This window comes from Conger conger, chromosome 1 (genome assembly GCF_963514075.1).
Source record: "Conger conger chromosome 1, fConCon1.1, whole genome shotgun sequence".
NCBI lineage: Eukaryota > Metazoa > Chordata > Actinopteri > Anguilliformes > Congridae > Conger > Conger conger.
Window position 1 is genome coordinate 10,554,982 of NC_083760.1, and position 24,209 is coordinate 10,579,190.

General features: G+C 45.9%; 4 protein-coding genes across 4 annotated transcripts in view; 2 read left to right on the forward strand and 2 right to left on the reverse strand.

Moving 5' to 3' along the window:
* The first annotated feature begins 225 nt into the window (after positions 1-225).
* Positions 226-8,259, forward strand: arg2 (arginase 2). Its single transcript, XM_061222817.1, has 8 exons — positions 226-717; positions 880-952; positions 3,922-4,096; positions 4,346-4,505; positions 4,773-4,867; positions 5,502-5,606; positions 6,341-6,477; positions 6,893-8,259. The coding sequence occupies exons 1-8, from the start codon at positions 601-603 to the stop codon at positions 7,081-7,083; spliced, it is 1,053 nt and encodes a 350-aa protein (XP_061078801.1). The 5' UTR covers positions 226-600; the 3' UTR covers positions 7,084-8,259.
* A 410-nt stretch (positions 8,260-8,669) lies between these two features.
* On the reverse strand, positions 8,670-16,537 carry vti1b (vesicle transport through interaction with t-SNAREs 1B). The gene is made up of 6 exons (XM_061222896.1): positions 16,266-16,537; positions 15,823-15,881; positions 15,533-15,727; positions 14,228-14,401; positions 13,092-13,153; positions 8,670-9,409 (listed from the first exon to the last, which is right to left on the reverse strand). The coding sequence occupies exons 1-6, from the start codon at positions 16,360-16,362 to the stop codon at positions 9,313-9,315; spliced, it is 684 nt and encodes a 227-aa protein (XP_061078880.1). The 5' UTR covers positions 16,363-16,537; the 3' UTR covers positions 8,670-9,312.
* Positions 16,538-17,307: 770 nt separating this feature from the next.
* rdh12 (retinol dehydrogenase 12) lies at positions 17,308-21,436 on the forward strand. The gene is made up of 7 exons (XM_061222871.1): positions 17,308-17,478; positions 18,411-18,529; positions 18,900-19,055; positions 19,342-19,446; positions 19,568-19,777; positions 20,103-20,292; positions 20,795-21,436. The coding sequence occupies exons 1-7, from the start codon at positions 17,408-17,410 to the stop codon at positions 20,895-20,897; spliced, it is 954 nt and encodes a 317-aa protein (XP_061078855.1). The 5' UTR covers positions 17,308-17,407; the 3' UTR covers positions 20,898-21,436.
* The window catches only part of zfyve26 (zinc finger, FYVE domain containing 26), a 40,661-nt gene continuing 37,865 nt past the window's right edge, over positions 21,414-24,209 (reverse strand). The window contains 1 exon segment of the mRNA XM_061222924.1: positions 21,414-23,794. Within this exon segment, the coding sequence (XP_061078908.1) occupies positions 23,582-23,794 (213 nt within the window). The 3' untranslated portion in view covers positions 21,414-23,581.

The following is a 24,209-nucleotide window of genomic DNA, read 5'->3' on the forward strand; positions in this document are numbered from 1 at the left end:
AATTATCCGATTTGCGTGTAACAACTTCTGCAGGAGCAATGCGTTGAGCTGGCTTTCAGGACAACAAAAGCTAAAGCTTACAGATGGAAATTTCCGCTATGACGAACGTGAGAACATGAGGTCGCAGTTACTGTAGTTACGACACGCCCCCGAATCAAACCTTAATTTTAGGCGTTAGTCATTGGCTTATACGGAGGTGTGGCATATAGAAAATGACTGTGGAGGGGATTTGACCAATGGGAGTAACAGGCTATAGCTGAATATTCGTATTTTCCGGATTCGTCCGGACAGACCTGTATGATTTAATAGAACTTATGCTATTTAAACGTTTGAATTTGAAGATACTGGTGTCACGGGACGTTTTACATGCGAGTAAAATGACTTCTACGGCATTATGCTCATGTTCGTCCATCGCCTCATGAATATGAATTAGATTGAAGGACATAAAACGTCCCTGCCCATTTAGAAATAGCATCCAACCGAACAAGACGAGATCACATTACTGGTTGAGTGGTACCCAGGAACGGACTGGTACACTTGCTTGTCTCAAGTGAATTAATTATTTAATACGACTATTTATTTTACATTAGAACAACTGAAATGGCTTTGAGGGGTCCTCTGCTTCGACTCTTAAGAACACAGCTGAACAGCCCTCGTCTGAATCAAAACCGGGGGCATTCTGTCGCAATTTTGGGCGCCCCTTTCTCCAAAGGACAGGTAAGCACATACTGATTATTCATTCTTATAGAATGCCTAAAATATACAATAAGAATAACGACAATAATAATAAATATTAAAAATATATATTTTCCACATAAAATACTTGATAAAATGTACATTTGAACATGACAGTGAGGCTAACATGCCGTTTCGTTTTAGAAAAGACGAGGAGTGGAGCATGGGCCAAAAGCGATCAGGGATGCCGGTCTGGTCGAGAGGCTTTCCAATTTAGGTCAGTAATCCAAACATGCTAATTAAACTGTCCATTCTTTATAGCTATAGCCTATAACCTGCTAAAAAGCCGAAGTGAAACGATACGTTCCGTTCAACTTCCCGGTTTCCCGTATTCAGACAGAATGGATAACTAATCTATTCGACATTATGTGGGTGGGTCTGATGACTGTACACTACACGAAGAAAGACACGCGGTGCGCTATTTCAGCATTTACTGCTATTGGAATAATAGGAGAACAGTTTTCGATTGTTCAACCAAAGTGACTAATGCATTGCGCACGTGGGGCTATGTTTCAAGATATCCTGTCAGTTCCTCCTCCCATGGTTACGTATTATTTACTTGAAGCGCTGTGTAACGTTCAAAACGTTTCAAAGAAATAGCTTATGTAACACTCAGAAATCGGTTCGTTTACCCACAAAGCCCCCTCACTCGCACTGGTTTCGTGAAACTAAATAGTAAACTTTGATCTAAATGTAATGTATTTTTGCATTTTTTGACTAGACAAGGCTTCAGAAATGGCACACCGAGGAAAATTCAGTCTACATTTAGCTGGATTTTTTTTTTTTTTATCACGCTGACGTTAGCTGCGGTTGCTTGACTTTATGAAAAGTGACGAGAGCTTGCGTCAGCCCGTCCAATCTCCTTTTCCGCTAAATGGAAATAGCATCTGTTGGTTATGTTTTGCTAGCGATTTTTCCATATGGATACAAAAAATGAATTGTTATGAATAGGCTATAAGCTAAAGCCATGATACAAACTATAGCCAATTGCCATTCTTTCATTTCATGTGAATCTCAGAACCATGCCTGAGTTCATGCATGTATGAATTGAAGGAACTCTACAATCAAAGAAACCACGGGGAAAATGTGAACTTTTCTATGAAAAATGCCCGAAACACATTAGGCTACGCTGAAAGCACCATCCGAGTAACCAAAAATAAAACTGATAATAACTACCCTAACTTCACGGCATCATGGGATTTAGGCCCTTTGTGTGTTCACTTAACCCCAGTGTTGTTGAACAACGAAATACAAATGTTGTGGAAAAACTGGCAAGGTAGCCAAAATAGTCAAATTGAACGATTTAGTAAATTGAGCTCAACTGGGGTATGCTACGTTGCGCTTTATAAATAAGTTAATTGGCTTTATGTAACAAATACAAGTTTATAACGGACATATCCTGATGGTAAAAATAAATTAAAAGTCCAGAAGGAAGAAAATCCACGCACATCCATAAAACATGGAGGTGCAGGAGAGGTAACGCCTAAAAATGGGAATTAAGTCCGCACACAACTGCTTTGCAAATTAATATGGCAAAAACTATTCCCGACAGCATGTTCATTGTTGTAAATTACTGAAGGGTCAATGGAATGAGCTTTGAAATGTGCAAGTCATTCCAAGAAATTCGAGCTAGACTCAGCTGTGAGCCCGAGGAGATCAACACTGAGCACACCACCAATGTGCTGAGCCACTGAGCGGTTACGTAAACGAACCATCCCTCTCTCGGCACGTAAAACGAGAAAGCTATCTATCTTTAGCGTTTGAGGTCGGAAGAGACGTCTGCATTTCTTTTAGTTTTACAGCCATGCAGGTTTTTTGCGCAGGAATGCGTGTTAACCAATGAAGCCAAAGTTTCAAAGTAATTTTAATTTAAAGTAAATCACTAAAACCACAATAAAATCGCACATCAAGCGGACAGACCCACGTTTTTCTCAACCATAGCCTATTATTACTGTCTCTTGTAACTGTAACATCCGATGTGAGCAGTGTACCCACCCTAGCAATCTAAACCCAGGAAAGCGTTTCTGTTTCACGTGTGGATATCTGAGTATCTTGCACCTCAGTCACTCTCAGCAATCATAATTCCAACTGTCCTTCTTGCCAGAGTTATTTTCTATGCCCTCTGATCAAGTTACTCTCTTTCAGCTATGGGACCCGCGTCCTGTCTTGTAATTTGGATAATAGTTGGAGTAAAATGTATGAATTAGACCTAATCCCCTATTCCTGAATAGTGTGTGTCTGCCTAAGGTATTTCTTTGAGGTGCTAAATCTATTGTATAATTAATAGATTGTCATCCATAATAGGTACTGATTATTAGGCCTAACTGACATCACTTGTGTTGGTTGCAGGTGTCATGTTATTTATTGTTTAAATACATGTATGTATAAATCAAGAAAAACAAAATCACAACCAAGACTAGTACTTGATGGTGCTATTCCTGTAATGGTGTCAGCAGCAGGTAAAGGGATTTTCCATTGGTCACTGGACCTGAATAGAAATGCAAGACCATGTCAGCTGCACCATAGCCTCCTGGGGGAGGGGGATGGGGGCGGGGGGTCTGATTTCTTGTTTACTCCTTGCTATTTCATGACCCAATTTGAAGTTGGCGAAGGAAACAAGCACACAAATTTCAAGAAAAAAACAATTCCTGTTTGCTACATTTTTGTCAGCATTGATCACAGCAATGGGAGGCTAACCCAGAAGGGGCAGGTGATATGGTAAATGGTTGGCATTTATATAGCGCCTTTATCCAAAGCACTGTACAATCGATGCTTCTCATTCACCCATTCATACACACACTCACGCACCGACGGCGATTGGCTGCCATGCAAGGCGCCGACCAGCTTGTCAGGAGCATTTGGGGGTTGGGTGCCTTGCTCAGGGACACTTCGACACCGCCCGGGCGGGGGATCAAACCGGCAACCCTCTGACTGCCAGACGGACTGCTCTTACTGCCTGAGCCACGTCGCCCCACATATGTGGCGATATGTATCCTATGAGCAAGCAGCTGGATTTCTTCTCACGTGCTTCTCCAGGGTTTGAGCTAGGTACCTGGTTAGTCAAGTGGGAATAGTTCATAGCGACTGTGAGGAGGTCAGTGTGAGTGAAGGAGAGCAGTATCCCACTTCACCCTCTGTTTTAGTGTTAAAGATGTGTTATTCATCTCTTTGCCTTCTCCCTTTCAGACTACTCTGTGCACGATTTCGGAGACCTGAGCTTCCCACGCCTGGACAAGGATGAGAACTTCATGCAGGTGCCCTTCCCAAGGACAGTGGGCGGTGCCAACAAGCTTCTGTCCACGGCAGTGAACGGGGCTGTGGGCGCGGGCCACACCTGCGTCATGCTGGGCGGTGACCACAGGTGAGTGGAGGATAAAATGGCCAAAGAGACTGGTGGTTCAAACCCCGGTGTAGCCGTGATAAGATCCACACAGCTATTGGGCACTTGAGCAAGGCCCTGAACCCCGCATTCCTCCAGGGGGAAATGTATCATACTTAGTCTAATCAACAGTAAGTCACTTTGGATAAAAGCATATTACATTACACTAAAAAACACATTATTATTATTATTATTGTTATGAACTCAATTCTTTGTGGTTACCCTTCTCAGTCTCGCCATTGGCTCAGTGGAGGGCCACTCCCGGCAGTGTCCAGACTTGTGTCTGATCTGGGTTGATGCCCACGCAGATGTCAACACACCGCTGACCTCCCCTTCTGGAAACCTCCACGGCCAGTCCGTGGCTTTTCTGCTGAAAGAACTGCAGGACAAGGTGAGCATTCCGGATCCTACTGGCCTTGGATAAAGAATTCCAACGATGGGTGGGGCATGCCAGTACTTGCAGCAATGCAGTATGTCTGTTGACTTGCTTCTGAAGATTACTCTCTCTTTGTTAGCTGAGAGTACAGCAATAATAATAGTAATCTTATTATTATATATATATAGAATCCTTTTTATGTGCATTTGGCATGCAATAATGAAAGAGAATTCTGGGTAGCTTTCACCACTTTGGCACTCACGGCTGCTCACTCTTCCCCAGATGCCAAAAATACCAGGTTTCTCTTGGATGAAGCCCTTCCTGTCCTCTTCAGATCTGGTATACATCGGTCTGCGGGACGTGGATCCGGGGGAGCAGTAAGTACAGCCCAGCATCGCCCAGGACTCTGTGTGTAGTCACGACAACAGCTAATGCTCTGAAGTCCCCATTAGTGAGGTGTGCTTTCACTTTCATTATGCACAGAGGAATACAACATTAGAGAAAGTGAAAGTGGTAAAAAAACAGCTTGTCCACATACATTTCAAACGGACATACAGTCTAGAGCAGGGATGGGCAACTCCAGTCCTGGAGGGCATGCTTGATTTGAACTGTTAGCCCATATTACTGTCTGTTGTAGCTGTAAAATTTCGATGCGAGCAATGGACAGTGCAAGCTAAACACAGGAAACAGTTACCCTGGTTGAATCAGCTAATTGGCCATATGCACCACGACCGATTACTTTGCAAATTAGACCACAATAAAATGCTACAAGACAACATTTATCTGCTGCTGTTTATATCACAGAGCATGGCTATAAATAACAAGATAATGTAAATTATTTGGCTAATTAAATAATTAACAGTTCAGAGTACGAGTTCATGTTGTCCTGTCCTAGTTAGCATTTCTGTATGTTTAACTGTGAAAAAAGTGCGCCCTAGCCATTTTATGGTGCAGTACATCATTGACGGATGTCAGATACTTATTACCTCCATGCTTATCTCCTGTTCACAGTGACACCCTGAAGAACTTGGGGATCCAGTATTTCACCATGAGAGACATTGACAGAATGGGCATTCAGAGGATCATGGAGGTCACCCTGGACAGCCTGTTGGCCAGGTAAGAATAAGACATGCAAGGACTATCACAGGGTTTCCTTTTCCTTTGTTTTGGCCAGTGACTTGGGTCCTCAGCCTAGAAGGAATGAGTCGTAATTCAGTCTCGAGTGGTCAGGGCTCCAAAAAAGCAACAATAAGAATTTGCTGCGTCACGTCCGTACTGCGTCAATAAAAGCAAGCTGAGCCGACAAGTAGATTTTCTCACAAATATTGACTGTGTGATGAGAGGTGTATGCATTTGATAATAATGGAAAGGTGCTCTCATGAATTGAGGTCAATGGGCTCATTCAGTGCATGTTCATGGCAGGCGACAGAGGGTCATTAAGGGAGTGTGGGGAACACACCTGTGGGCACCATGTAGCCTAGTGGTGACGGTACACGACTGGGACCCGGAAGGTTGGTGGTTCAAGCCCCGGTGTAGCTATAAGAACCACACAGCGTGAACCAACAAATGTTGCTCTGCTTAATCTAATCAACTCTGAGTCGCTTTGGATAAAAAGTGTCAACTAAATAACAGATTATTTATGAATATTTTACACCTGCAAAACAGAATTGTCTGCAGGCTCCATCTGTATGCTGTGTCAGAAAGCATAGCATAGGTTGGGATAATTCACCGACAAAACGATCAAGGTTTTGTAGATGAAATGTGTCACACTTCATAACACGCAGCACTCTTTGAATAATTTATAAATAACTTTGCCTGTAAAACCAAACGTGTTGTTTTGTCTGCAACAGGAAACAGCGGCCGATTCACCTGAGCTTTGACATTGATGCTTTCGACCCCTCCCTGGCCCCTGCCACTGGGACCCCTGTGAACGGGGGTCTGACTTACAGAGAGGGCATCTACATCGCCGAGGAAATACACAACACCGGTAAGGGCCAACAGGAAGTTCATCTCACAGAAAGACACAAAGTAAACATACCGTAGGACACGGAATGCTGAAGAACAGGGAGCCTGTATCACAAGGCAAGATTACAGAGAACTGGATAACGGCGCTGAGTAAAACCCGGAACGGCTCTTTTTCCTTCAGTCCGTATTCCAGATTTGAGAGGGTTGTGGGTTTTCCTCAGTGCGGTTATCCAGTGAACTCTGTAATCCTGCTGCAGGACACAGGCCCCAGGAATCACACAGGACATCACATGGGTAGACACAGTACATTACCTTCACAATCGGTAATAAACCGTTCTAAACTCGGGCACGTTGTGTTAAAACGTGCTTGAAAGCTGTGTGTGCAGCGAGGAAGTGGCATGGCACTATGTTCTCTGAAGGAAGTGTTTGCGTCGCAGGGCTGCTGTCTGTAATGGACCTGGTGGAGGTGAACCCAGTTCTGGGCGCGAACAGTGAGGCGGTGGAGGCCACGGCAGGACTGGCAGTGGACGTGATCGCGTCGTCGCTGGGCCAGTCGCGTGAGGGAGCCAACGCGGCCTTCCAGGAAACGCCCTCTCCCAAGCAAGACACTGAGCAGCTACGGCTTTAGGCCAACATAACCACCCCCCCCCGCCCCCCCCGCCCCCCCTGGAGACTGCAAAGATTGAGGACTTTATAGAGATCACTGCATTCCAGACAACAACACCACCACGCCCCCCCCCAACCAAAAACAAAAAAAATCTTACACGGGCACCAGACGGAACTGTAGTCAAAACAACTTCCATCGGTGATGGTTTTGGGCAGCCTTGACCAAACCTCAACCCTGAAACCACACAGTGGTACTGCCCAGTAAAGACTGACTGAGTTTACATGGGAGCAGCTGAAGAGCAGCAGCCACACAGCTGGAAATGTTAACATGTATGAATGCGTTGAGTTAGAGGCCTCTGTAGCATTTGGAGGTATTTGCACTTAGGACCAGCTATGGTTTTTATTTAATGTCCAAAGTCTTGTTTTTTTTTTTGTATAGTACTAATAATCTCGATGCATTTCAAAAACATGTGAGTATGTGTATGAGTGTATGTGTCTGTGTGTACATTGCTATTGGACCTTTTAATTATTATTATTATTTTTTAAGTTTTATTTTCGAATTCTTTCCCTTTTTCTCCCAATTTGGTAGCCAATTGTACCCCGTCTGATTCAATTAGAGCTAGTATTAGATACACCGCCCCCACACCCTGTCCCTCGGCGGCCCGAAGGAGAGCGACACGCCTTCTTCAAGCCGTCTCGTCTCATGCTCGTCTTCCGTGATTCCGAGGCGCCCATGGTGCTTTATTGTGCGGCGATCTACTAACCCTGCCAAGTCCCTCCCTCTGGAGCAGAGAGCCAATAATGCTGCTCCACGTGAGCCGGCCAAACTTGGCTTTTGGCAGGACCGGGAATCGAACCCCGGTCCCCAGTGTGCAACTGCAGTGAACTGCAACCACAAGTCCGCTCCGTCTTAGCCTGTTGCGCCATCGTGGCCCCCAGGACCTTTTATTTTATTTAATTTTATTTTATTTTTATTTATTTTTATTTATTTTTATTTAATTTTATTTAATTTAATCAAGAAAACAAGTGGAGTGTGCCCGAACAAACCACTATTTTTATTCTATTTTGCCCTCCCTTCAACTGCTGTATTTGTCTAGTTCAGGGTAGCACTATGGATTTAAAAATTCTCAAGAGGCCAAGAGTAGTTTTTGTGCGTGTGTGCATGTGTGTCTGCGTATAATAAAACAAAGTAACAACAGGTGGGGTCCTCTGGTTATTTAAAAGCCTCTTTGGTCACCACCAATGGTCGCAGTGCAGCACGGTGACGCCCCACACACACCCCCAGCACTGCCTTCTAGTGTGACAGCCTGTAGTAGTGTTGGGCATCGATTACGCAACACCGACGAAAACAACTCCAGTGAAATGGGAGTCAGTGTGCCAGAGTCTAATCTTAACGCGAATGCTTACAGTCCTTCGATAAGCATGCACATTTGTGGCGACTGTTGATTAAATATTACTGTTTACCTACATTACTACAACTGGCCCCTTCACAGCGCTAATGAAACAACACGCCTACTGAACCTTTCCCCTTGGAATCTATTGTTGTGCTGGTAATGCACTCTGAACATTCCGTATCATTCCCACAGTTACAACAACAGGAAAAGAAAGTCGAGGGCCACAGAGTTTGGCTTTATATTATCATTAGTTGTAGTCGTAGCAGCCTAGTAACAAAATGCATGTGCTATATCTTACGTTTACATGTACTGTTCTGGTTTAATCATTCAGTTAAAAAAAAAAAGAAAAATCCATTCAAATCAGCATACTATACATTTAGCTTAATTCATTATTTAAATATAATACAGTTTCCCCAGTTCTGGGGGGGGGGGGGGGCCCGGACGCATCAGGTGCAGTCCATGCAAGGTTGGGCTCAGCAGAGCAGGCTTCAGTGGAAGAGGATGAACGTAGTCCTTCAGGAGAGCTCCACGCAGCGTTCCTGTGCTGCACCGTCAAATAACAACACGCGAAGGAGCCCCTCGAGGCTGACGGTTTAGATCCGTCCCCTTCAGAGTCCGTCAGTGGCGCCCGCCCCACGGTTCTGTCCCAAACCGCCATGTAAGGGGCTTCAGGGGGGCCCGGGCTCAAGAGGGAACGTAGACCGTTTGAGTTTCAGTTTTGAGTTTTGTCCTCGCTTCCTGGGTGGTTTTCAGGTCCTGCTTTAATGTGGTCGGGGCTTCAGAAGGTCCAGCCAGGGCTGGGTCACAGAAGCTTGATGGGAAGAGGAGGAGACGATCAGGCGGCTACCTCATCCCCCCTACTTACGGTGGAAGAACTTGAGGTAGACCACAGCTCCCAGAATGCCCAGCTCCATCAGGATGATGACGGACAGCAGGAGTTTATTAGTCACCAGCCTGAAGGGGAGGGGGAGAGAAGAAGGGTGTGAGTGAGAAGAGACAGAGAGACAATTCTAGCGCTTTTCCTATGCAACCTCACTGGCTGTTTTACAGAAATGTACCCCTTCCATGAGAAGCAGGGTTCGCTCGGCTAGTTCGCTAGTAAGCACAGGGAGGTGCAGGAAAGCAAAGGCTAGCAGGTTACCACGACAACGCTCCCTGATGACTTAACCCTCAAATAAATAAAAAATAACGTCGTTGCCCTTGTCTAGAGGCGATTTCGTCTTTAGCTGATAGCTAACGCGTTCGTCCAAATACTGAGAGGCAAATATTTGGACGACATCAGTTCAAATTCCACCTCGGACTCAGGCAAAAGTCTCTCTCGTTACACACGGAGGCCATGTGTGATTGAGACACGTGTGAGTCAGTGTTCTGGAAAAGTCTCCCCGGTATTTGCTGGCTGAAGACGTAGTCGTTCATGGAGAAGTTCGGTTCTGAAGGCAGCGAGACCAAAGCCGTAATAATATGGGACCAAAATAAGCGATGCCTGCCTTTCTAACAAGATACACAGTGTCGCTGTCACAGATCCATGTCATATAGTTAACAAAAGTGTTTGAATGCTATATGGACGCATATAGTTTACAAAAGTGTGTGAATGCTATATGGACGCATATAGTTTACAAAAGTGTGTGAATGCTATCGATGCATATAGTTTACAAAAGTGTGTGAATGCTATCGACGCATATAGTTTACAAAAGTTTAAAAAGTTATCGACGCATACGGTTTACAAATGAGTAAATACTGATTTGATGTAGTTTTTAAGCATTCATTGCTCTTCATAGTACATTTTTCGATATTTAAAATAGTAAATTTCATTATTTTTGAAAGCATCTTTGCATTATAGTTTTTTTGTTGTTGCACAGTACAGTATAGTGTGCGGAGGCCAATGCGCCACAGGTTGAATGATCTGCCACCGTTTCCCCAGAGCACTGCGCGAGGTTAGTCCCTCTCACTATGCTACACACCACTCACAGGAAAATCAACAAAAAATGTATTTATTTAAAATGTATTATTATTATTATTATTATTATTATTATTATTATTATTATTATTATCATCCATCCATTATCTTAACCCGCTTATCCTGAACAGGGTCGCAGGGGGGCTGGAGCCTATCCCAGCATACATTGGGCGAAAGGCAGGAATACACCCTGGACAGGTGGCCAGTCCATCGCAGGGCACACACACCATTCACTCACACACTCATACCCACGGGCAATTTAGACTCTCCAATCAGCCTAACGTGCATGTCTTTGGACTGTAGGAGGAAACCGGAGTACCCGGAGGAAACCCACGCAAACACGGGGAGAACATGCAAACTCCACACAGAGAGGCCCCGGCCGACGGGGATTCGAACCCAAGACCTCCTTGCTGTGAGACGGCAGTGCTACCCACTGCACACAGTGCCACCGTCGCCATTACTATTATTATTATTATTATTATTATTATTATTATTATTTTAGAAAAGGGTTTCTGTGTTAGCGTGTCCATCTTGTGGACACACACTGCACACAGTCCATAGTCAGTACAGTACAACTTAACCAACAACAAGTTCCATTCAGAATGAGCTTTTGCTACAATCAGATATCAATAAAAGAAATTTTTTTTTAAAACAGGAAAGGGGGATAAACTTGCATGAGATTTTCTTTTAATGGTTACATAACTTAATTAAGACAGATCCTTCAAGTACCCTTGGGCAAACGCCCTTTAAGGTGTATAAGGGATCCTATGGGAGAACGTAAGTAAGATTCACAGGCAATAAAAAAAATAAAAAAACAGCACCTCGTTCCAGGGAATTTCACCCTGCGGTTATCCGCCAACAAAGGCCCCGAAAGTATCGATTGAGGTTTGTTTACGCAGCATTCCTGTGAGAAGTGTGTACAATAAGAGAGCTGGGCCCAATGCCCTCCCCTGCTCCCCTCCTTCTTCCACAATGAGGAACTACAGGATGGGAGCAGAGCAGGAACTGCACCGACCGGATTCGCACCTACCACCATCCGTCTGTGGCCCCAGTGCAATCCCCTGCAGCCAACGTGACAGGACAGAGGAGGGAGGGGTTCACGCTAATTCCATAATGTATTAATTCAGATCAAGAAGGATATTATATAATGGTTATGCAACTTCCTGGAAACTTAATTTGCTCCTTTGCTGTTGACAACCATTTTAAGTTCTCCTGGGGATAATAAAGTATCTATCCATTTACATGTAGAACAGGCAAGAACCTTTTTCCAACAAATCCATCTGTCTATCATAAGGTTAGATAAACTACTACCACCCTTAAGTTAACAATACTCCTTTTGATAATGACCTTTACTATATTGAATAATAGTGTAATAGTGTGACAGTGGGACAGTGGGACAGTGTAAGGGTGTAATAGTGTGACAGTGGGACAGTGTAAGAGTGTAAGGGTGTAATAGAGTGACAGTGGGACAGTGTAAGGGTTGTAAGGGTGTAATAGTCTGACAGTGGGACAGTGTAAGGGTGTAAGGGTGTAACAGTGGGACAGTGTAAGGGTGTAAGAGTGTAAGGGTGTAACAGTGGGACAGTGTAAGGTGTAAGAGTGTAAGGGTGTAACAGTGGGACAGTGGGACAGTGTAAGGGTGTAATAGTGTGACAGTGGGACAGTGTAAGAGTGTAAGGGTGTAATAGAGTGACAGTGGGACAGTGTAAGAGTGTAAGGGTGTAATAGAGTGACAGTGGGACAGTGTAAGGGTGTAATAGTGTGACAGTGGGACAGTGTAAGGGTGTAATAGTGTGACAGTGGGACAGTGTAAGGGTTGTAAGGGTGTGTAATAGTGTGACAGTGGGACAGTGTAAGGGTGTAAGGGTGTAATAGTGTGACAGTGGGACAGTGTAAGGGTGTAAGAGGTGTAAGGGTGTAACAGTGGGACAGTGGGACAGTGTAAGGGTGTAATAGTGTGACAGTGGGACAGTGTAAGAGTGTAAGGGTGTAATAGTGTGACAGTGGGACAGTGTAAGAGTGTAAGGGTGTGACAGTGGGACAGTGTAAGAGTGTAAGGGTGTATAGTGTGACAGTGGGACAGTGTAAGGGTTGTAAGGGTGTAATAGTGTGACAGTGGGACAGTGTAAGAGTGTAAGGGTGTAATGGTCTGACAGTTGGGACAGTGTAAGGGTGTAAGAGTGTAAGGGTGTGACAGTGGGACAGTGTAAGGGTGTAAGAGTGTAAGGGTGTAATAGTGTGACAGTGGGACAGTGTAAGGGTGTAATAGTGTGACAGTGGGACAGTGTAAGGGTGTAAGGGTGTAATAGTGTGACAGTGGGACAGTGTAAGAGTGTAAGGGTGTAACAGTGGGACAGTGTAAGGGTGTAAGGGTGTAATAGTGTGACAGTGGGACAGTGTAAGGGTGTAAGAGTGTAATAGTCTGACAGTGGGACAGTGTAAGGGTGTAAGAGTGTAAGGGTGTAACAGTGGGACAGTGTAAGGGTGTAAGGGTGTAATAGTGGGACAGTGTAAGGGTGTAAGGGTGTAATAGTGGGACGGTGTAAGGGTGTAATAGTGGGACAGTGTAAGGGTGTAAGGGTGTAATAGTGTGACAGTGGGACAGTGTAAGAGTGTAAGGGTGTAAGGGTGTAATAGTGTGACAGTGGGACAGTGTAAGGGTGTAACGGTGCCTCTCACCGGCGGGACATGGTGCGTAGGATTCGGCGGCTGCGGCTCAGGTTCTCTCCAGTGTTCACCAGCTGCAGGACACAAAACACAACTCATCAGGGTCACACAGGAGATGTTTAACAAAAAAAGTAAAATGGGTGGATGTAATCGGCACAAAAACAACAAAAAAATCCCAGTGGAACGCCTATTCAAACATCAGAAAGTTTCAACTGCACAACATGGTGACAACTAATACGTGTGTATGTGCACGCACAATGGCATATTCAATTCAATTCAATTTCACAGTAGACGGTCCACAAAGACCTTTTACATAGTAAACGGAAGGGAAAAATGGGAAATATCAGCCCAAAGCCCCTGAATAGCATATGAGGTAAATGACACCCTAGTAGGAGAAAAACCATGAAACAGAGGCGAGAAAAAACTCCCTGATGGGAAGAAATCTCGAGAGGAACCCGGCTACATGGAATGCCTATCCTCCGCTGGCCGATAGGATAAGATGGTAACAGTATATGAAATACTGAGATGATGAGATTTGAACTGCAAGGGAATTTCTCTCTTTAGTTTGCCCTTTTCCAGGTCACAGGGGAAAGGAAACATTAAGGGTTGCTGGTGGCTCATTCTGTTAAGGCCCTGATCTAGTGCATTGACTGTGGGGCCCCCACCTGTACCTGTGCTAATGCAGGCCAGCATTTCGCCCAGGGATGAGAGGGGAGGGTATTAGTGGGCCGGGATTGGGCTGGGATTGGGCTTGGGCACCCATTAACCTGCCTGTTAAGAAGTACAGAAGTACATGAAGTACTTTATCCCATTAATATCTATAAAATAATCATTTTATTTATATAGCACAAGGCACAAGGAGCTTTACAGATTAGAAAATAAACTAAACAAAACATAAAGTGGGGTAGAGGAGAGTACAACAGTTAAGAAATAAAATAATAATGAAAATAGTCATTAATAAAAGAGACTAAATTAAAAGATCAACACAACATATATTAAGATGGCAGTAAAACACAAGTCTAGGTGCCTGAATTAAGAAGGCTAGATCCCTGAGGAACCGGGCTTGCTAATGGTGACATAATGAGAAGTGGCGCTTAATTCCTCCCTCCCCCATCGGCCATATCCCGACAAGCCCCTCTCTCTCTCACCCGGTCCCGGGTGCGGTCCAGCTGCTCCCTCTGGTCGCCCAGCTCCTCGATGATGTCCTGCCCGATGTGGTCCGTCTCCGCGGCGATGCGCTGGCTCCGCTCGATGCTGCGGCTGGCGCTGTTCAGGGAGTCCGTGCCCTGGAGGAGCAGAGCCCGCTGAGACTGGACCTGCGTCTGCAAGGGGGGACCGGGGGGACGGGGGGACAGAGGGGACAGGGGGACCAGGGGGGAAAGGGGGACCAGGGGGGACAGGGGGGACAGAGGGGACAGGGGGGACAGGGGGGACGAGAGGACAGAGGGACAGGGGGGACGAGGGGACAGGGGGACAGGGGGGATGAGGGGACAGGGGGGATGAGGGGGACAGGGGGACGAGGGGGGACAGGGGGGACGAGAGGACAGAGGGACAGGGGGGACGAGGGGACAGGGGGGACGAGGGGACACGGGGACAGGGGGGATGAGGGGACAGGGGGACAGGGGGGACGAGGGGACAGGAGGACAGGGGGGATGAGGGGGACAGGGGGACAGGGGGGACAGGGGGACGAGGGGGGACAGGGGGGACGAGGGGACAGGGGGGATGAGGGGACAGGGGGACAGGGGGACCGGGGGGACAGGGGGGACGAGGGGACCGGGGGACAGGGGACAGTACGTCAATTCACACAGTCCCTTACATTATTTATCGCCCTCCCCTTTTCTTCCAAATTTGGCATGCGCAATCGGGCTTGCACTGCAATGTTCAACAAAGCATTACATCGCAGTACATCACGCACATACAGCTAGATGTTTACTGAAGATTACGCCCCTCGCTCATGGGTACAATGGCTGTGACCTATTTGGGGAATTTAATCTGAAAGCTTCAGGTTACAAACCCAGTTGCCTAAACTATTCACTAAACCCCTCCATCCCCATACACAGCTGACATGGATATATTGACTGTGGTGGATAAAATACTGGTTATACTGATAGGACAGTTGATTATGCTTATTGTACAGTGGACCTTGACACTTGCTATTCGTGGTTTCTGGATCGAAAAGCTGATGGACTCATGGGTAGCCATTTTTTCCTCATTCAGTCATTCTGGATAGGGTGGTCCATTAAAGTAACACAATACATTAATGGGCCACTTAAAAGCAAGTACTAGAAAGAGTGTCTTGTCAGTCTAATGACATTGACCACAGACAAGTGGACCAAATATCACAGATAAAACACGTTTTAATTGAGATAAGGCTGTTGAGTCCTCATACAGACAGAGATATGAAGAATACAGACACATGTAGAGTAAATCCGAAAAGTAGACCCCAGCCTTACGCTATGCTGATTCTGGGACCCATAGACACTGTGCCTGCCGTCTCCCGACCGGCCAGCGATGCCCAAACCCAGGTCAGAGCTCTTCATGTCCCGCTGCAACTTGCCCAGGTCTCTGCGGTACAGGCGCAGTTTTGACGACATTGCATTTCGGAAGGACGAGGGAGCGCCCTGCAGCTCTTTATCCATCGCCTGCAACTGGAGTCAAGGAAATTAAAAGTCAAGGAAATACAACTCGTGAATATCGCCCACTGCGATCAACATCACACCCAACCTAAGCAGTCGTGTCTCACCACTTCCTCTGCCTCTCCAAATCTCTCATCAAAGTGTCGCACCAACCGCTTCTTTTCCTCTGTGGCAAAGTGTCAGGGAAGATGAAGACAGTTAATAAGTTATGACTAGTCGGCACTAAATTAATATAGTTGCCGGAGAAACTGATTAGAGTTGATTTACAGAGGTAAGATTTTCCAACATTCCACAACTATTTTAGATTCTTGTTAAACGTATTTGGCAGCAAAAACACAAATGCGATAATGTATGCATACGTGTTTTTGTGTGACTAGCGAGCAATCACCTTTTGTCAACATTACCCTCCCGAGTATTACAATGTGCAGTAGCTATGTGCATGCAGCCATTTTACAGTACTTGTGATATACACAATATACACAGCCTTGTAATTTCTACACCGCGGATAGACTGGTTCTGTTTTCTAACACATTTAGCTTGTAAGTTATACCTCCATGACATCCTGATGCCCGGTCTGGCATCAGCTTCAGTTCGTCGTACAGAGATTTGTACACTTCATGCAACTTCTCAAACTCCTCTGATGACATTTTGCCTCGGTTTTATTTAGCTTGACCTAAAATGTTTTCGCTTCTCCCCCATGAAAACCGAAAGAGCACACAGGAAATATCAGATATATGAAAACATAGCTAATGAGCTAATGTGATCCTCGGGACAAAACACTTCCTCGTAACGGACCTCGTGATCATAGAGTTCCTCTTCTCAGCCTGAAAACGTCACCCAATTATCGCGCCTATATTCTTCTTAGATGTTGTAATGTACATAATTATTGCTTGTGTTCTATATCAATGATGTCTGTAAACGTTTACTATGTATTGATATACATACATAACTTACTACGTTGGTACTCTTTTATTCTTTTTATTTAGGCACCATTGCAAGAACGCCCAAATGATGCATTGTGGTTAATGTAGTCATCTACGCGGTTGATAGTTGCGCGTGAAGAATCATATGATTTCATCAGTAAGTAACGTTAGGTGGAAATACTATACCCTATGCCACCTATCAACTATCGTCACAGGTCACATAATTGAATATTAATATTTGTCAACCAGCATTACTTGACAGTATATCGTCAGTATCATATAACATTTAGATCATATAGTCAAAAATGTATCAACTCTAATGAACATTAAATCACAATAAACTCCTTTACAAAAGGAGTGAGTGGGCTATTTATGATTAAAACACGTACACACTATATTAGTTATTGTAACTAAATATGAGGAATAGATATAAATAAATATGATCCAATGTATATGAATATGACCTAGCCTATATTATCTCCAGCTGCTTTGTCTGGCATTCCCCACTGCGTGTTTTATTCATTTGGACAAAGATGCATCTTCAGAATGATATCATTCATGGTAAAGGAAACCCAGATAAGTAACAAACACAATTGTTTTAAGCAAATGTTAACAACCTTTTCGATTCCATAGTGATGGAAAACTACAATCCCATAGTTCCGCTGTAGATACATAGCAGCTGCACATCGCGGGGGCTGTTGCAGCCTAGTCCTTGTACAGTATAGAGCTGCATATATTCAACAGCGTTGCGAGGGTAAACGCTGTCGCTATGCTCTTATTATTTGTAGCGGGCATTGGGGTGGTTGCCGTTTTATGCGTCCTGTTCGCACCTCACATCAGGTACGTTAACCTCCGACAGTCCGCTACCTTGCTTCTGAAACACGCGTAGTTGACGCTTTCAATGGTTGAATGGAATGAATGGGATTAGTAGTTATACGGAAAGCAGGGTGTCCGTTTTAAATAAATTATTTGACATTGTTTCTGAATGCATTGTATTAAACAGCAGAAAACCGCTGGAGCTATTCCGCTAGCGTTCAGCTCCAGGTTGAATTCTGTAGCCTAGTGTAGGAGTATCTTAAAATAATAAGGAACTCCATTCTCTGTGGATTTGGGTCGTGTGTATTCCAAGTTATTCGTGCACATTTGGGTCAAGTTAAATGGGCTACCTACTTATTAAATACTTGCAGATACAGGTCGAAGCCAGATGCCCGCAAAATTACATTTTATTCGAAATCTCTCGAATAATGAGCATCATCACTGTTATAGTAGCGGGGCCTCAATATTGAACTTGTGAGATCTGTTCATGGGCGGGGTTACAGAATGCGGACCTCTCATTGGTTGTGTGGATGGTTCGTTATGTCTTGCGGTGAGATTGTAACGCCTTTCTTTTGTGCAAATTAACTGCAGCCAGAATGAAAGCCGGTATGGGCTCCGGTATTACTGGCCTTTTTGGTCACGGAGTCAGTCAATTCTAAATTTAATATAGTCAAAATGGCAACGATGACACCACAGTTATGGGCAGACAGGGGAAAGCCAAATTATTTAATAATCCAAGCACTCATTGACCCATGCCACCTGACATGAATGTTAACGCATTGTGTCTGTAATATTACAATCTACCTAGTAATATAATGACAATGTGAAGCTGGCCACACGCACACTTGTACTACAAATCTAAAATGGTCCTTCAAATGAGTCCGCAACACGGGATAAAGAGCAGGTTCCAGTAGCCCAACTATTACATTATTTTTGTGTGGGTTTCTTTGTTGCAGGAGATATGCTGCTGGGGGAGTCTGTCTGTCTAAGGCCCGGCTCGACGGTAAGACGGTGCTTATCACCGGAGCGAACACTGGAATCGGGAAGGAAACCGCCTGCGATCTGGCAGCACGTGGTAAGACCGTGTGTGTTCCGTCTCGCGCGCTGCTCTTGCAAGGCTGATAAGCAGACAGGTGGCAGTTAAGCAGTTCATTCTGACTGCAGCAGGTTTGACCAGACTGGAGGTATAAGATGATCTGATATCAGAGCACCGGTAATAAAACTGGAAAAACATTCCTTCATGCTGCTTGTATGTATTAAGATAGAATATTGATATTTAGTAAAAAGCAGCCTATGGTCAGGATGGTTGTGATAAGCCAGGATAAGGCTTGGGCACCAAATACATCTGAAAGAATGAGAGCTAAGAGTGTAATCAGTCAGTTTGGTGACGGGTGCATTAATTCGAGTTAGAGTGAGCTCCAGACCCGGGGTTTTCCCTGTTCTAGGGGCACGGGTGATCATGGCGTGTCGGAACGTGGAGAAGGGGGAGGAGGCGGCGTTTGAGATCCGCTCCAAAGTCAGCGGGGCGCAGGTGGAGGTGCGGGAGCTGGACCTGGCCGATACCTGCTCCATACGGGCCTTTGCACAGAGGTTCCTCAAAGGTAAGTCCAGCTTTCTCCACTGCTGCCATTTAAAGGTACAATACATAAGACTTTTGTGTCAAAACGTTGTTACAAGACCATTGTAAATCCCTTCCTATCATTGAAAAAGGCTCACTGACTGTTGTTGACTCACCCTCTGCCTGTGTTTATAGTCCTTAAATTCTGTGTTTGTTGCTGCAATTCCTCTCTTGACTGTTAGAAGTCCGAAATGACCTATTGTACCTTTAAATTCCTTCCATAGAAAACCCTTAGACCATTATATTTTTTCCTCTGACTTCCTCTACAGAGGTGAACCATCTGCACATTCTCATCAATAACGCTGGAGTGATGATGTGCCCCTACACGAAGACCACAGACGGCTTTGAGATGCAGATCGGCGTAAATCACTTGGGTGAGGAAGACTTCAGTCATACTTTTAAGTAGCGTGAGCGACAAGCCCAAGGCATTCGGATTGGTCGCACCTGCAGCGTGTTCATGTTTCCGACCGGATCTCCCGTCTGCCCCCTCTTAAGGTCACTTCCTGTTGACGAATCTCCTGATTGGTCTGCTGAAACGCAGCGCACCTGCGCGCATCGTGGTGGTCTCCTCTCTGGCGCACAACTTCGGCTGGATCCGCTTCCACGACCTGCAGAGTTTGGGCAGTTACAACAGCGGCCTGGCCTACTGCCAGAGCAAGCTGGCCAACGTGCTGTTCACACGGGAACTAGCGCGCAAGCTCGAAGGTAACCGTAGTCAGTTCCTATGTTACCGGTTAGTGTGGACCTGTTGCAAAGAACTGGCTACAACATTCACCAGATCTGGGTCAAAATGCATAATTTATGTTTTGCTTTCAAATCATTTTTTCTGTGCTCGATTGATCTTGCCTGGTGCAACCAAGCTAACCAAGAGGGCCAGAAGGCAGGGGCTGCAGCTCAGGAAAGCATAGAAAAGTATTTGAATTCAAAACAATTACATATTTGACCCAGGTCTGGACACATGCGTCTGTCATCAGAAGAGGGTGGTTAAAAGTGAACTGATCACACCCCCTCTTCCCCTTCCCTCCTTTAGGCAGTGGAGTAACGGTGAACTCGGTCCACCCGGGCTCAGTGAAGTCGGAGCTGGCGCGCCACTCCACCACGATGTCTCTGCTCTTCACGCTGTTCTCCGTCTTCCTGAAGACGCCGCGGGCGGGCGCGCAGACCTCGGTGTACTGCGCCGTCGCCGAGGAACTCCACTCCGTCTCGGGAAGACACTTCAGGTGACCGCGCTTTCGCAGACGCTCCGTTGGCATCTGCAGCTCACGGTCCTCGAGGGCCGAGAAACCGCTGCTCTTCCCAGCCTCCGTTTACACCTGGGAGTCAAGTGTCAGGACATTCTGGCCAATCAGTAGCACTAATTACCCAGGAGAAAATAAAACCAGGGCTGGATTTGGATTGAAAGGCCAGAGTTGACGATCCTTCTGATCTAAAACCATAAAATATATCCTTTGTTTAAAATGCAGGGAGGCACGGTTACGCCTGTAGCTCTTTTCCGCAGTGATATTTACATATACGCACAGCCCACACAGCCAGGAATAATAAAAGAAATATTTAATTCAAGGAGGCCGAGCAACACCGGCTGGAGTTCGTAGCAGCCAAACAGCCTGCAGCTCATTTGCGGTGCGAGTGGAAGGGCAGGTTTTTTTGTTGTCGTTGTTGTTGTGGTGGTGGTGGTTACCGTGGGGACGGTGCTGACGGCCGCCTCTTCCCTCTCCCGTGCAGCGACTGTGCCCCGGCCTTCGTGGCCCCCCAAGGCAGGAGCGAGAAGACGGCAAAAACGCTGTGGGCCATCAGCTGCGACCTGCTCGGCATCGAGTGGGAATGAGCGTTCCCCGCAGGGTCTGCCCGCCCGCACCCACCCACCCACCCACCCACTCCCAACCGTCGAAATGTGCCAAGACGCTCCATTTTCTCTCTCTCTCCGCGCTCGAACAAAAAACGAACATTTCATAGCCTTTTGAAGCGTTTCATTCCAAGCTTCTCCTCCAGCGCTTTTGTATTTCGATAAAATAACTGCCGTTTGTACACTTGAGCCTTGAGAGAGTCGGGCCAGTAAGTAGTGGCCTTTCCGGGGGTGTTCCATATCTCCTTTTTGGAGTGAACCGTTGATCGTGGGTTTTCTCTGCAGTGCCATACAGACCATTCTGAATCTGATATTTCTCAGATTTCGTTATTGCTTTGTGTTTTACCAGCTTTGTACAGTATATAATTTCATTCCATTGTTGTCCTGCAGCTCGACTTTCATCGTTCATACTTTTTGGATTTCGATGATGTATTTTACAGGTCTTTTGCTACATTTGTGTTCTTGCTGAGAGCGGACTATTTTGAAAAACACATGACATAAATATAGCTCTTTTACTTGTTCTGGGGCATCCTCATTCTTGTCAAACTGTAGAAATGTTACACACAGAAAAGACGATGGGATTTAACATTATTCCACTTCATTACTGAGGTCATACGCCTTACATTACATTTCAGATAACAATTCTGACAACCAACCATAGAATGTTCATAATTTTGTCCATGATTTGAACTGAAGGTGTACTGACATACTGACCTACTGACCATTTCAACATTGCTCTGCAAGCATCTGGCCAAGTCCAGATCCGTATATTCCAAAACTCATCCGAAAAGTTGCTACTATATAATCATAACGATTGTTGTTATTACTGCATCCACACGTGATGGTGAGGGAGATACGGACACGGAGAGCGCTGGACTTGGCCCATCGGCTCACAGCGAGTTACCGGTGGTGATATTCGGGACAGGCAAAGTGCAACAGTGACCACAACATAACAGTCAGGGATGTAGGAGATGAGGTGACCCAGATGAGTGGAGATCCTTTGAGGATACAATAACAGACTACGCATCTGCTCCACGTGTGAAGCACAACATCACTCTCGCTCTTTTGACTGAAGACAGAACATCACCACGAGCATAAACATGAAAAGTAAGGCATCGTATGTGATGTGCGATTTACTGTACACAATCCCTAAACTGGGATAATCATTTGGATCCACCGAAAGCTGGCATCTTCAGTTAACTTCGCTATGGTCCAGAAATTCTGTCCTGTGCGTTTACCCTTTTTTACTTTTTAAAATGATCATCAAAACACAAAATCCGACATTACTATTTACAATAACCTTAGTGAATTCACCATAATATTAGTATTCAGGGGTGCAAATAAGTTTAGTGATCATTACAAACCTGGTCAGTGATGCTAATAAGGACCAAAGGCTAACGCATATTCCCCAAAGTGATGAAATTCCCCCCACAATTGATTAAGGCATAGTGCAGACGTGGGAAACATTTTAAAAAATTGTTAATACGGAACATGCCAGAAAGACAGCGGGAATTAGGAAGCCATACAAAGCAAATCTGCAATCGCAGTCAGGAAGTGTTGAAAGAAGGATGCGTGCCAAGTGGTCAGTATTACATGGTCTAGCAGAACCTCCAGACAAACCACAAATAATCCAAGGTGACCAAAAGATGACCGCAAAATTGAATGAAATGGCGTGAAGAAGATGGCATTTCCCATTTTTCCAAGCTCCTATGACTTCTGTGAGCGGTTTTTAAAACTTACACTCTGCTCAGAAGTCGGGGCAGCTATCCCTTATTAAATCAGTATCATATGGCTATATTTGACTACTTTTAAGACATATTCCTCATTTTGCCCTCATAATACACCAATGCCGCAGGGCTTCTCGTCTGACTGGTGACCAGCTTCCCTTTCAAAGTGCAAGCGGTGAGGATGACTGGGCAGGACACCAGCAACAGACCGCAGGCAGCCATTTTAACAGATAAACAAGAAGGCTAATTACACGCCTCCAATACACAAAAAAAAAAATACCTTCAACAATTAGAGACACGGCTATTCAATCATCTTCACCCAATGACCCGCCTTCAGTCAAACTCCTGTAATGAGAACAGTAACGTTTTAACCTCTCGGATGTAAAAACAGAGTACAGGTAACTTAGGTGGTGCAAGGTGACAGAAAAAACCATGCGGTACTATTCCACGCAATAACATACTGCGAATGCGTACTCGTTTTGAAACGGGTGAAAGTGGTCGTGTAAGGATCCCTTTTTCACTGAGGTAGGGAAGGGGTGGGGGAAAGCAACAAAAAAAGCAACAAAAAAAGCAACAAAAATGATCTGACGGTGAGCGTCCTGTAGATCAGTCAGGGGAAGGAGCGGAAGCCCCCGGACAGGAGGCTCAGTGGTGTCCCGGTCCGGTCCGGGGAGGTGGCACAGTGTTGGCACCTGTGGGGGTCTGTACAGGTGGCGGTATTGGCACAGTGGTGTTTCAGAGTGAGACACGTCTGACGGGCGTCTGCAACCGCACAAAAGTCCGGAGGTACAGGACGCCCGTCCCGGGCACTCAAAAGTGTCGGCTTGACGTCGAAAAAGTGTCGAATTTGCGAATTTGTCCGCGGCAAGATCATCCCGTGACGTCTGCGGCGGGAGATTCCGCGGCGGGTCCCGCGGCCCCCCTCCCACCTCTCCTGCGTCATCTGTTACTGCCGCGGCCCTGGCGTTGCCGTGGCGCCCGGTCCTGGTGCTCGGACAGCCACTGGCGGCAGATGTTCTGCATGATGGAGTCGCCCGTGCCCTCGGCAGCCTGCAGGATCTCCTGCACCAGGGGCCCCGCCCCGCCCGCGTCCAGCTTCACCGCCAGCAGGTAGGCCGCACGTAGCTTTCTGCACAGCAGGTAGGCCTTAATCTGGGGGGGGGGGAGCACAGACAGGGCTCAGCAGGGCCATGGAGGAGGGGACAGGGGTGTGGGGGGGGGGGGGGGAGGGTTAGGACCACACCGGGAGGAGGAGGAGGAGGAAGGCGAGTAGAGATCTGAGTCATTTCCGAATCCACACACTCGCCTACTATTCAGTACATAAGTCAAATACAAGTAGTATTCTCAATAGTAGGCAAGTGTGCTGACGTGTACGGACATGCTTCTGAAGATAAAGGACGGAGGAAGACTTTGAGGACAGGACAGGGAAACGAAGGAGAGAACGTGGAGAACAGCAGTAGAACAGAGGAGGTGACGGAGTGCTGGGATCGAGAGTTATTTTCTTGTTTAATTTCAGACTAGAAAAAACACATTGGTTGTGTTAAAGCACACATAAGGAGGCACTTCA